Source organism: Parasteatoda tepidariorum, chromosome 2 (genome assembly GCF_043381705.1).
Source record: "Parasteatoda tepidariorum isolate YZ-2023 chromosome 2, CAS_Ptep_4.0, whole genome shotgun sequence".
Taxonomy (NCBI): Eukaryota; Metazoa; Arthropoda; class Arachnida; order Araneae; family Theridiidae; genus Parasteatoda; species Parasteatoda tepidariorum.
Window position 1 is genome coordinate 30,084,586 of NC_092205.1, and position 15,169 is coordinate 30,099,754.

The 15,169-nt window shown below is 31.5% G+C and overlaps 1 protein-coding gene across 3 annotated transcripts in view; it reads left to right on the forward strand.

Moving 5' to 3' along the window:
- Positions 1–15,169, forward strand: part of LOC107454966 (diuretic hormone receptor-like) — a 174,151-nt gene that overhangs the window by 125,376 nt on the left and 33,606 nt on the right. For all 3 annotated transcript variants that reach the window (XM_071177413.1, XM_071177411.1, XM_071177412.1), the window contains exon 3: positions 14,459–14,575. In XM_071177413.1, the coding sequence (XP_071033514.1) occupies positions 14,459–14,575 (117 nt within the window). The remainder of the gene's footprint in view (positions 1–14,458; positions 14,576–15,169) is intronic.

Below are 15,169 nucleotides of genomic sequence, written 5' to 3' on the forward strand. Positions count from 1 at the left end.
CAACAAGGTTTTGTGGTCTTTATATCCCCTTATCTTTCAACTCTTTCTGTGTTAAAAACTGCATAAGCGACGATATAGGATGTATATTATAAATATCAACCTTGAGACTGTTTTACATACACCAATGGAGGGACAAGGGTTACGGTGCTCATCCTAGTTTTCATGACCTTGGGCTCTAGGGTGCAAGAATCGAAGATCCAATTAGGAGGTAAAGGGATCTAGCACTCGCCTCCGAATTAAGTGAACCGGGATCGAATCCCAGCGATGGCTGGTCGATACGAATTTCGCTCCCAGCTCGCACCAACCACATTGACGTAACTTATCCTCAGTAGTAGACAGATCATGGATTGCAGTCCCCTTGTCATGAGACTAGTCATGGGAGGATTCATTGTTTACCTCTCCATGTAACGCAAATGCGGGATAGTTCCGTCAACAAGTCCCCCACGAAGGCACATTTCTCCCGATACTTGATCCAATCATTGACCCTGTCTCTTGGATTGGGTTCAAAATTACAAGACAACCGAATTGAACTCGGGTAGTCATGAACTCGAAATTAAGTCAATTATTCAACAACGGTTATGAAATAATTTAAAAAATAGAATGACAGTCGAACGCGGAATCGTCAGTGTTTATTTCCCGTGCAATCTTGGTACTGATTTTATCGATCGAGGGAAATGATGAAAGATTGAGTAAACCTTGCCCATTCCGTGGATAGAACCCCAGGCCGAAAGAGCGGAAGCGCTTAGTGCTGTCACTCGGAGAGCAGGCCTCTTTAATTTCGTTCTTGTTCATAAAATACCATAGAACATAGAAATATGTAAAAAAAATTCTGAGGAACGGTAAGAATAAGAAAGAGAGGTTGAAAATATAAGAAAGAAATTAATTTAAATATGTTACGTTTTTTTTTTTTTCTTTTTTTTTTGAAAACTTTATTAAGCCGTTAGAAACAGCAATTTAAATTCTAATGTTACAAAATTTCACGCAGGTTTTTTTCGTTCAAATGCTTTTTGGTTCAATTATTTTTTCTCTTTTCTACAAACATTTTTTTTAGATTAAAAGAAATATATAAATGTAAATTACAATTCTGTTTGATAGTTTTTTGCTATCGTGCTTCAGTAATATTTTAAACAAACCTTTTACTGAACTAATCGAATAATTTATTATTGCTTAAAAGTTTTTCTGAAGAAGACAATTGATTTTTTATTTATATAAAGAATTTATACAATAGTTCCAATTTACTTCCTTTGTTTAACGCATTAAAATAATGTTTACTTAGGGAGAGAAGTATCCCGGGAATAGACTAGAAACTTTTTTAACATAAATATATAATCTTAAAGCAAAGTTATTTATTTTTTGAGAACATTTTAACTATACTAAACAAGGCTAATGAAAAAAGTTCTGTAAAAAGGAAAGCTATAATCTATTAAAAATAATCCTCCTTGAAAAAAAATGATTAAATTTTTTTTTTCAGATTTACTTGAACATTTAATAGAATAAACAAGCAACTTGAACATTTAATAGCATGTGAATTTATCTCTTCAGTAGTTCCGAAACAGAGTTTAAAAATCTAGTGTAGTTATTAAAGTATAAATACATAAACCGATTTTCCGAAGGAGTTAATAACTGTATAAGAAGTTAATAACTGTCTCAAAAAAGTCTATCTTATCAACAAGAGGATGCATTTTCCCATTATGCATTAATTTTTATGATTTAATATCGTATAGTAGTAATTAAGATAAAATTTTAAATAATTTAAGTACTTTTGTAGTGCTTTTATTATTTTTAAAGTAATTGAATTTTGAACCTTATGTACTTTTGAGTTATTTGTATGTTATTTTTTAACTTTTCTCCCCAGATCATCACGTCTAAATATTTTATTCAAATCAATTTCTGATATTGATGTTAACTCTAACCGCAGCTATGTGAAACTAACCAAGTTGACTTTGGGACAAAATTTGCAAATATTTTTGTTAAATTTAAAAAAATAATAAATTGGAAAAGATTGTTTCTTAACCTCCTACACTGAGAAAAAAAAGTACCCTCAAAACTGCCAAAATATGGTGAAAGCTATCACGCTCTATGGGGATGCCAATAATTTGGTAAATTTTATAAAAGCCCTTTGGTAATGATTTTTGTAAAATAAACAATAATATATGATTCCATAATACATGATAAAATTTAGCAATTTACCAGGATGCCTAAAAAGGTGACCTACCAAATAGGTGAAAATCATCTATTCTGTAAAATTTGCTTTTAAATTTATATTTTTCACTGTGGTAATAAGAACAATAATTTTAGAAACCAGAATGTTCCATAAAAGGATATCATATGAACAGAAAAGTTACATATGGATTTTTAAATTACCATATATTTTGGTTTTATTAGCCATAATTATGTTGTTTTTTATTGCCTGAAGTGCTATAGCCATACAAAACGGTAATTGTACCAGAATATTTTTCTCCGTGTGAAACACGCGCTTAATACACAGATTAAAACAATACAAGAGAAAAATGCTTTTTTTGCTATAAAAAATCTAAGAAAGCATAAAAACCAAACCTTGCGAAAATATCCGATATAAGATCAATATATTGAAAAACAAAAATAGACTTGCCCTGTACTCTGAATAAGGAAATTGGTCACTTGGTCTAGCGCAGTAACTGACCGACACTCTATCAGTCAGAGAGAAACAAGTCTGATATAGTGTGAGATCGCCTCTAGGAGCTACACAACTATTGCACGGGCGTTTTGTACTGTTTACCAGGATCCTTATCCCTGTGGCAACCGCGCCCATTCTTTCACAAATGCACTCTTGAGCTCATCGATGGTCGCTGTAGCTGGTTTTCGAGCTACTATTCAGCGTCTAAGGCCGTCACATAAGTGTTCAATGGGTTTAAGGTCAGGGGGCATCACAGGCCACTCCAATAACTGAATATCTTGCTCTAAACTACTAGTGTCTGAGGTTCACTCCCTGAAGTTAGCTAGGGTAAATTCAGCGTGGAAGCACCCACCAGATCATGATTGGTATACCGCCAAATTCCCCGGATTATCCCTGCAGTGCACTTGTCCTAGATTTGCTCAAACAGCTTTGTCAAGACTTAGGACCGACCATATAGAGTGTTTGACTTTCAGAGCGAAGAAAAAGACTTATGCCTGTTGTCATTGCTCGGCCATCGCTTCGCCATCTCTTCTTTTGGATTGCATTGGAGCCTGTGTGAGGCAACTGATAAGTGATGGAGAGACTGTCTATGACTTGCTGATGCGACATGATCTACTGAACTTGGTCTTGATCTCTAGACCAAGTGGATAAGCAACAACAACAACATAACTAAATATCCTCCAATTACGGGTATTCGTCCACCAACTGATCACTGTATGGACGGGCGTTATCGTCGTTAACCTTGGCCCAAATTCTCAGTAGAAAAGTCTCACACAAGGTGCAAGGATCTATTCCATGTACCGCTGACCTGTCAAAGCACCTCTATCGAACACATGAAGGTTAGTATGTCCATCTACTAAGATGCCTGTCCAGACCATCAAACCACTTCAACCATAGAGGGCTTTTTCAACATTCTTAGAGGGCCGATATCGACTGTCGGATCGAATTTCAAGATCAGAACACGTCTCGATACACTATCCAGTCAGAATCACAACTCATCACTAATTTAAACCAGACCCAATCATCCTCTGTCCAAGACAGGTGTTCTCTGCACCGTTCTAGACTGTTCTTTTTGTGGTTCACACTCAAAGGGATGAAGTTTACCAAGCACCTGACATACAGGCCACCTGCATTAAAACTCTGAATGACTGTTATCTGTGAAATGGATGATTCTATTGCATTATACCGGGTGTGAGACAGCTGTGTCACTCTCATGGACCTGTCCCTTTTGGCTAGAAGTGTCTTATAACAGTCTTGAGGATATCTGAAATGACAGATCACCCAACTGTCCCCATCTTGTGGACTCGACTAGATGATAACGACTGACAATAATTACAATGGACAAACAAAGAAATTCATAAGACAAGGTGAGGGCTAAACTAATGTGTTTCAGAACATCCTAAAGTTACACGCTTCACCGAGCAATTGAAGTACTTCTACACAAAAGTGATTTCAATGGAGCTGCTTTACGACGTTACATGCCACTGCAAGGCATAGGTGCCTGTGAAGAGCATAAATATCATCTGATACCTTATTTGCATGTATAGGTGTTTCTTTTTCTGTTCTTTTTTAATAAAAAAGGCGTTCTTTCGAAATTGTTTTCAACAGTGTATATTGGACAATATTTGATAAGATTTTTTCACGTGGGAATATTATATTAAGATTTGATTTTCCGTACATATACCTAAACGAATCAGCTGTCTTTGTGAAACTAAAATCAGTTTTTTTTTCCTTTATCAGAATCCTAAAATGCAATGAAAATGCCATTACCTGGTACGCATACCAGAGATTTTTTCTCCTCATGAAGCCCAACGTCTAATATATTGGACAACGTTTAAATATTATTTTTTCAGTTAAAAATGTTTTAAGATTTAATTTTCTGTTTATATGCGTTAACAAAAGGACTCGATTATATTTGGTTTCATCTCATTTATCGGAATTCTAAAATGCAATTAAAATGTTTTAAGAAAGGTAGGAAATTTGATTGAAAAAACCTTTTGGACAATTTTATATCGCATGAAAATCTTTTTTATTTTAGTTTAGTGAATTTCATTTTATGATCAAAATTTGAAGAAGTACACTTACAAAATCCGTCGCTTTGTATTAAAAAAGCGATAAAAGTCCAAATTTATCAATTTCAACATGATAATTTAAAAATAATTAGTACATTTAAGTAATTTTATTTTTTCATCGCATTTATTATATAGCTTTCTTTTCAACTATATTTCTAAGTTAAAATCACGTTTCCTGCCGTTATTCAAAACTAGGATCTTAAAAGATTGAGTTAAATTTATTACATTACACGTATTTACATTCTAAATAAAATATCACAGCAACAAATATGCCAGTTTTGAAGTAATAATATCTCGCAATTAAATTGTTATCCATGAGTAAAATCTTTTCATTCTAAATGAAATATCTAAACAACAATAATTGCGATAATTAAATAATTGCATCCCGCAATACAAATATTATGGGTAAAGGCTTTTAATTATAAGGGGAAAAAATGGTCCTAAAATGTTTGCATCTATAACAGAAGTTTAAAAGATTACAAGTCATAAAATATAGAGTTTCCACTTGTGAATAAATAGCGTTAAGTTTCGAGTTAGATATTTTATGTTTAAGAGTTGTTAACTTCTGTTACAGCAAAGTTTTAGATTTTATAAGCTGATATTGTATTCCCATTTTTATGTGAGTCTTCTAAGACTGGAATATTTTAAAGAGCCCACTTTATAGAATTTTCCGAGCTTTCAACACTCAAAAGTTCCATCAAAAAGTTGTAAAAGTAATTACTAAGGTGCTTTTGAAGTGAAACATTTATGACTTACATAGATTCTATAAAATCTTGCAACTAATCTCGAGCAACTTTTCATGTATTTCTTTTACCGTGAAAATACTTATAATTTGGAACTGCATTTGGCCAATCTCGAATTAGATGAGTCATTCATAAATAAATTATCCCAATGATTAGTAAATTTCGTATAAAAGTTAATAAATTAATTTTAAAAGATTTTCTTTTGAATCCTTTATTTTTGCTTTCATGCTTTCTGAAGCATCCCAAACATGCTCGATAGGATTCAAGTCCGGTAAACGAGCTGGACACTTCACGCACTGAATTGCTTGCTGATGAAAATAATCATCCACGCTCAGAATCTTGTGCGCTGATACGTTATCGTCCTGTAGCCTGAAATCATCACCCATTGCACCAGCATAAGGACATCAGCATAAAAAAACACAAATGATGGCATTTCTATACACGTTAGCGGTCATGGTTCCAAATGGAAAGAAATGCAGGTCAGTGCGTTCACCCAAACAGAATGACATCCATCCAATTTTCTACAGAATGAAATATCTGTCTTCAAATCCAATCGGAATACCATTTTTCAAGAGAAGTTCACGTAAAGATTTAGAATTATTTAGTATAAGCAAATAATGATTACAAAAAAACTTAATACGATTAATTTGAGATAAAATTAAGGATACCATTTTTCAAGAGAAGTTCACGTGCAGATATAGAATTATTTAGTATAAGCAAATAATGATTACAAAAAAACTTAATACGATTAATTTGAGATAAAATTATGGATACCATTTTTCAAGAGAAGTTCACGTAAAGATTTAGAATTATTTAGTATAAGCAAATAATGATTACAAAAAACTTAATACGATTAATTTGAGATAAAATTACGGATACCATTTTTCAAGAGAAGTTCACGTAAAGATTTAGAATTATTTAGTATAAGCAAATTATTATTTACAAAAAAACTTAATACGATTAATTGAGATAAAATTACGTTTCTGTAAATACGTATAAAAATATCGAAATTCCAGTAAATTTATTTTCTGGCTGACAGGAAATCTAAAGTAATTTATTTTATCAAAACATTAAACTTGAGTATGAGACGAGTTCAAGGAAATGAATCAATCAAGGAAGTCCGATGATAAATTAGACGCACACACACTAATTAGTTTTTAATTCCTTTGACATATTATGATTGCAGTATCAAAATAAATACATCTGAATAAAGTAAAATCATTAATAAATCTGGAGTCATTCCTAATAAATATCTCAGCATTCTTTTCAAAGTAGTGTAAAAAAAGGTCAGCTTAAATACTTGAAAAATTGGTACCTTGTGGTATCCCAATAATCTGGAGGAAGACACCTTCACCGTTAAAAAAAAGTACTAAAACTACAAAAATTAATAATGATTTGTCAGTATTGAAAATTGATACCAAATTTTTTTCTAAAACCATAAAAGTATGCGGAAAAAAATTTTAAGTTTGTCAAGTATTATATCATTTCTCATGTTCCTGGCTTATAATGTTTTGAAATAAATAATACTAGTATCACTATCAATGAACAATGCAATAAATAAATATTATCATTTTAAATATCAGTATGCTCATATGTTTCCGGTTGCACTAAGTGAGAATAATCAGGAAACTCACTTATTTACTCCTCGACTCTACAGTCCATGAAGGTACTTGGTCTCCTTTACCACACTTTTTCTGGTCTTTGGCTTCTATCCTTCAATTTTTCATTTTCTATTTTTTTAGATCTCCTTCTACCTCATCAAGCCATCTTTTTCTAAGGCGTCCGACTTTTTTCTTTCCTTCTAGTTTTATTTTATAAATTTTCTTTGTTGCGTTTTCCTCACTCATTCACTCCAGATGTATTCTTTCTGTGCTTATTAAATTTACTATACATGTATTTTTAGACAGTTTACTTAACTCTAAGTTTCTCCTAATTCTCCAAAAATCTCCATCTTTGATTGGTTGATATATTTTCCTGAGAATCTTTCTCTCAAATTTGCTATAAACATCTTTTCGTCATTCTGAGTGGTAGTAGAAGTTCCTGCTGTCTATGTAATAATGGGACCAATTCTTGTTTCGTATAATTGTAGTTTCAATTTTCTTAAAAGCAGAGAAGATTTAAGCAATTTAAGCATGGAAAAGTATCTCTGTGTTTAGCTCATTTTTTTCAGTGTTAATTGTTCCAAAATATATGAATTAGGCCACAGTTTCAAACCATTTTTAACATTTAATGCACTCGTGGTTGATTCATTTTCTCCGTCCATAACAACACATTTAGTTTTTTCCCTGTTACCCAAAAGTCCGATAATTTCTGCGACCTTTTCCAAATCTTTATGTTTTTCCTAGACATTTTTCTGTTCGAAACATTAAGTCCACATCATCAATCAGGAAACTATGCAAGAAAATTATTTCAGTTTAATCGACAGCTTCAAAATACTTTTTAGATAACCCGAAGTGTTACATAAATTTTTACTTGGGTGAATAGATTTGCTTTAAAAATTATTGCGCACCCATGTTTTCGAATACATCAATGATAGGTCATTCATTATCATAACTAACAGTAAATTTTCTGTTAAGTCAATAAGGAATTTTAGCTCAAATACTGGATACCAAATTTAAAGTAAATCACCAAATATTTCAATAATTACATTACTTAAAAATGATGCTTGTCATCAATAAAATGTTTGTTCTTTCTTATGTTGAACTGCTCATACATGCATCATTTTAAGATGAATGAAACAATTTTTTTTTTCAAATTCTTAGACGGACTGAAATAACACTATTTACAGATCTCTAACTTTCTGTTGACCACATTTATCCCTTTATGCATGTGTTATCTTAATTAGTTGATATTAACTGCAGTTGATGAAATTGCCAACTCATACCGATAAACTTATTATTCTAATTTTACAAATACAGTTTACATTGATTAATAAGCAAAGATATAAAGGTAAAAATTGAAACAGCTCCTAATTTGAACATTCTTGCTTATGTTGCCTTTTGAAATCTGTCTTTATTACGATTATATACACATTTTTAGTTTAAAATTTCACTTATTATAAGCAATAATTATAATGAGCTCAACTGCAATTTTACTGTTTGTGGTTAGAGGCTTTGTTAGATAAGCATTTTATTTTTTCCTTTACTATTCCATTCGTAAGAAATAAAGTGTGGTCAAAACGGACAAAATATGAAAAAATATTTAGTTTTTGGCTCAATGCAGGGCCAAAAACTCGGTACTCTTTGCCGAAGCGCATTGGTAATGATTTCGGTTAAACTAACAATAAAATATGATTTTACAATGTGTAATAAAATTCATTAGTTTTATCATGATACCTTAGTGCATGTAATAAAAATGATTTAGTCTGTTAAATTAACTTTTCAGTTTTTTTAACTAAATGGGGAGTAATAAGAACTATAAAGTTAAAAACCACAGTTTCCGGTAAGACAAATTAATGATTACAGGGAAATAATTACCAAAGAAAGCATTTGAATTCCGTAAATGCTTTCTTTGGTAATTATTTCCCTGTAATCATTAATTTGTCTTACCGGAAACTGTGGTTTTTAACTTTATAGTTCTTATTACTCCCCATTTAGTTAAAAAAACTGAAAAGTTAATTTAACAGACTAAATCATTTTTATTACATGCNAATTTGTTTCAATAGGCAATTTGAATCTCTCTTTGAAGCAACATCGAAGAAAATATTCATGAATCAGTATTTTGCTCTAAAGAAAAATCTCTCGAGGCCCTACAGTGGGGCATTTAGAAACCTACCACGTAACAATATTCTTTAGTCATAAACTATTTTTTTCAGATTCTCATTAATAATAGAGAATACTATTCTGACTAAGGGGGCGAAAAGTAATAAATTTATAAATCACATAACACTACTAACTGGTTTAATAAGAGTAAACTTGGTTCGCTGCAATGTTAAAAACTTTTGAAGATGAAAGAAAAAATTGAAGGAATCAGTATGTTTTTCTTTCTTACAAAAAAAACCATAAGTTGAGATCTAGATGTTAAAACTGTCAAGTTGAAAATCTAAAATCAAAGTGAAATTAAGCAATTTAAAATTTTCAAAAACCTCGCTATGAATTTTCAAAAACTCTTACCTATTAAAGCCGTGAAATCTCTCTTGATGGAAATTAAGAGTAAACACACTGCTTATTATCTCACTAAGATGTTATCTAAGGTGATGGCTAATTAATTAAGGAAGTGATTGGCGAGTAAGTGTAAAAAGTGACATATAATTCCTGTTTTAAACATATTGAGCATTTGAATTAATAATGATATTTTAACATATCCCCTTTTCTTTTTCCTCAAATTATAACTATATCACATCAAACTATATAAATTATCTAATCAAAAAAGCATAGGGTACACTTTAAATAATGCACAAATGAAAATACAGAAGTGTAAATACTATAGTTCCGGTTCTATAAACAAGAACCTTTCTCGCTGTCTAAACTTCAAATAACAGTAGAGAAGAAAAGAGAAACGGCATGCAAAGAAAGTTAGTCAATAGAGAAAGAGGAACAATTTTAAGCAGGATAACAAAAGAAGAGAGATAAGAAGCAGGGATGAGGAGGCTTGGCGGAAACCCCAGGATGCAAAAGGATAAATTGGGAAATGGTGGGATACCAGAAAGACGTTTAACTAAACTATTAGAATTTTTCAAAATATGAAATGATTCCAACAAATCGATTCCGTTAATGATGATTGAGTAATTTTGGAAGAGGAAAACTCCAACTATGTAGGGGGATGGAAGATCGGTTAATATCCTGATTTCGGACAAATCTTCAATGTTCTGTTAGACAAATTTAAACCCTGCTTTTAGCTTGTTCAATATATGAAATACCACATTTATACGAAACTTGATAAATACTGCAACTATCAATATCCGAAATATGATATTAAAGGTTGATAAAATTTAGTTTCTTGACAGCAGGAAAAACGACATACTCAAATCGTTTCAATATTAAATAGACTAACTAGTACAGTGCTCAAAACTCGAACATGCTGCATTTAACTTACATCTTAAAGATCGACTTTATCTTTCGTCGAGTATATAAATAAATACTTCTACTTTAATTTTCCATATTTGGGTATATAAATGTAATCTTCTTTTGATTTGCTCGTGTTTCTCGTTTTTTTCGGGTGGTGGGAGCAGTTAGGGCCTAGGCAGGTTAATGATATTTTGCTACCATCCTGCGGAAATTGCTCCTGCACTAACTGCGTGGTAATGTCCCCCTGAAGAAGCTAGTATGTTGTTAGTGTTTTATCTTCTTATTCATTTTATGACTGGTGCTGTTATCAGTGGATTCTGCCTACTCTTGCTGTTTTTTTTGGAAATTTGGTCAGGTTATTCATATATATNTACTGTACAGTTCGTTAATTTCACCAGATTTTTTCCTTCATGCAGCTTATAACGTAAGATTTGCGCACTTGCAATTTGTTTCAATAGGCAATTTGAATCTCTCTTTGAGGCAACATCGAAGAAAATATTCATGGATCTGTATTTTGTAAAATCTCTGGAGGCCCTACAGTGGGGCATTAAGAAACCTACCGCTTAACCGTATTCTTTGGTTATAAACTATTGTTTTCAGACTCTCATTAATAATGGGGAATACTATTCTGACTGAGGGGGGGAAAAGTAATAAATTTATAAATCACACAGCACTACTAACTGGTTTAAAAAGAATAAACTTGGTTCACTGCAATGTTAAAAACTTTTGAAGATGAAAGAAAAAATTGAAGGAATCAATGTATTTTTTTTTCTTACAAAAAAAGAAAAAAAAAGCACAAATTAAGATCTTATCTTGATGTTGAAACTGTCAAGTTGAAAATCTAAAATTTAAGTGATACTAAGAAATTTAAAATTTTCAAAAACCTCGCTATGAATTTTTAAAATTTCTTACCTATTAATGCCGTAAAATCTCTCTTGATGGAAATTAAGAGTAAACACACCGCTTATTATCTCACTAAGAGGTTATCTAAGGTGATGGCTAATTAACTAAGGAGGTGATTGGCGAGTAAGTGCAAAAAGTGACATATAATTCCTGTTTTAACCATATTGAGACATCGTTATGCATTTGAATTAATAACGATATTTCAACATATCCCCTTTTCTTTTTCCTCAAATTATAACTATATCAAATAAAACAATATAAATTATATCCAATCAAAAAAGCATAGGGTACACTTTAAATAACGCACATGAATAACGCACAAATGAAAATACAGAAGTATAAATACTATAGATTCGGTTCTATAAACAAGAACCTTCCTCGGTATCTAAACTTCAAATAACAGTAGAGAAGTAAAGAGAAACCGCATGCAAAGAAAGTTAGTCAATAGAGAGAGAGAGGAACAAATTTAAGCAGGACAACAAAAGAAGTGAGATAAGAAGCAAGGGTGAGGAGGCTTGGCGGAAACCCCAGGATGCAGAAGGATAATTTGGGAAATGGTGGGATACCAGAAAGACGTTTAACTAAAATATTAGAATTTTTCAAAATATGGAATGATTCCCACAAATCATTCCGTTAATGATGATTGAGTAATTTTGGAAGAGGAAAACTCCAACCATGTAGGGCAAGGATGGCGAACCAATGGCACGCGACACAATACTTTTGGACACTCCACCGATCACAATTGTTGTTACACTATGAATTGTTATTACACAAATGTTATTACGCTATGAAGCATATGTAACAATTAAATTAAAATTCACAAAAAACAAACAAAATAATAAGCATTATTAATAAAAAATTAATAATTAATTCATTATTAATTAATTATGAATAAAATTAATAAAAGTAATTAATTATTAATAAAAAATTAAAAACTAATACTAAAAAAACTATTAATAGCCGTAAAAAACAAGCTAATAATAAATAACTAGCAAAAAAAATCAACAGCTTAAACTAACGTCTTACAACCTAATATAAGTTATTGGTCATCTAATCTGCAACAACAGAAGTCACACTGATGTTACTTTCGAATTAAGTGTATAACTGAGACATTGCAAAATGTATTTTTTTTCAATGTAAATAAAGAGCTTTGAGTTGATAGTATTTAGTATTATTATTTTCCCAATAATCACGAAGTCAAAATTATTTGACGGCACGTCTATGACCTCATTAAGCAATTTTTTAGAGAAAATGGCACACTGGTGTATAAAGGTTCGCCACCCCTGATGTAGGGTGATGGAAGATCGGTTAATATCCTGATTTTGGGCAAATCTTCAATGTTCTCAGATGTCAGACAAATTTAAACCCTGCATTTAGTTTGTTCAATATATGAAAGACCACATTTATACGAAATTTGATAAATACTGCAACTATTAATATCCGCAATAGGATATTAAAGGTTGAAAAAATTTCATTTCTTTACAGCTGGGAAAACGACATACTCAAATCGTTCCAATATTAAATAGACGAACTAGTACCGTGCTCAAAACTCGAACATGCAGCATTTAACTTGCATCTTAATGATCGACTTTATCTTTCGTCGAGTATATAAATAAATACTTCTACTTTAATTTTCAATATTTCGGTATATAAATGTAATCTTCGTTTGATTTTCTCGTGTTTCTCGTTTTTTTGGGGTGATGGGAGCAGTTAGGGCCTAGGAAAGTTAGTGATATTTTGCCACCATCCTGCGGAAATTGCTCCTGCACTGACTGCGTGGTAATGTTCCCCTGAAGAAGCTAGTATGTTGTTAGTGTTTTATCTTCTTATTTATTTTATGACTGGGTGCTGTTATCGGTGGATTCTGCTTACTCTTGCTGTTTTTTTTGGAAATTTGGACAGGTTATTCATATATATATATATATATATATATTCAGTTATATACTTTGCAAACATTTNAACTATATATATATATATATATATATCCAAATATCAGTAGAAGGTTGCACCAAAAATAGGTGTTTTGAAGAAACAAAACACCTATTCTCATTCCTTCTCATTTATTTTTCTTCCTTTTATAAAAGCAGAGGAAGGTTCCAGAATTACTAGGGTATTTTTGACGTGCTCAAATGCAGGCCATGGTAGCTATTTACCGTAACAAAACTATTTACCGTAAGAAGTCATTTTAGGACATACCTCTAACCATTTTATACCGAGCACCAAATTTAGGAAGCAACATAAAGGAAATGAACTTTAATAAATGCAAATAAGCCATTTACCTACTTAACCCCTTAACGATCGGTCAATTTTCAAGAAACGGTCATAAAAGTGCCTAATTTTCGGCTTTTGTATTTTATTACGTATTTGATTAGTGCTAACATCTAGTTTAAAAGAAACCAACTATCTACAATTACCTTAAAAATATCCTAGTGCTGCCATCTGGTGTGTAAAATTAGAAATAAAATGTTTTCCGGGCAAAAGAAATGAATTGGTTTTATTCTTATTGGTGCGTTACTACTGAACACTCCAGCTCGCCAATATCACGGGAGAAAGAAATAGAGAGCGAGACCTCACCCCGTCATTTTCACGGGAGCGAGAAAAAAGGGTAAAATAAGTAATGAACTTAAAACAATATGCATTAGTCATACCTAAATACCGAGGCCGAGTTGTAAAGAAAACATGGCGTTGTAAACAAATATTGTTCAGTTTACAGTCACCGTTAAACTTTTGGGTCTTTTGCAATATTTTTGTGCAATCAATGACACTATGGAAGTATTTATCGATCATACTTCACAATTTATGATGTAACTGAAATAAAATGATATTGGATTTAACTAGACTTTGGGACTAACTTTAGACTTTCGTTTTTGACGTTTTGAACGTTTTAGACTAACTTTTTTTGGGACTTTACTAACGAGAAACTTTACCGAGTTTTTGTACAGTATATGTATACAATTTGACAATATTTCTTTAATGTTTCAACAATTTTGTGTATTTTCAGTATTTCAGTATTTAATGCATTTTCAGTAGTAATATGTTGAGATTAGAAATTATATGTTGAAAATTAATTTTTTCCAGATGTTTATTGCAATTCTACATGGGACGGCATTTCGTGTTGGCCAACAACTGCTGCTGGCACCATTGCCCGGGTTCCATGTTTTGAAGAATTCAACGGTGTGCGCTATGATACCAACAGTAAGTCCTTTCATGACAAAATTTACTGAGTTATTATGAATTAAAAAAATGTGAGTTAAATAAGTAATTTTTAATTAAACAGTAAAAACTAAAATGTACGAAAAGAAATTAGGTAAATGACGTTATTGGTCTTATTACTAGAACAACTCCACACGAAAGAGTTTTAACAGAAATTTTGTTTCGAATGATATTTTAACTATATTTATAAATGGAATTATTTATCACCTGACATGAGAATAGACCTGCAAGTGTCTGAAAGATGTCAAAATATCGACCAGATAATGTCTAAGTGATGTTTTGTTCTCAAGAGGTTATTTTCAGAGAAAAATTTTGATTTTTAAGGCTTCGTCAAGGAATAAAACACTAAAAACCTTAGTCAATAAATAATCAATATTTAAGAATGTTTCAATTATTCGTTCAATTATTTGTTAAATTCTAACAATAAATTTAATTTTAAATAAATATGTCAAGTTGTTTTAATTATTTAATAGGTATTAAGTTTATTTTTATTAGTTAATAAAAATTAATACTTTTCCCGTTTCGAAACTGTTTTGTTAATTTTCCATTAAACCGATGTTTTCAAAATAATACATT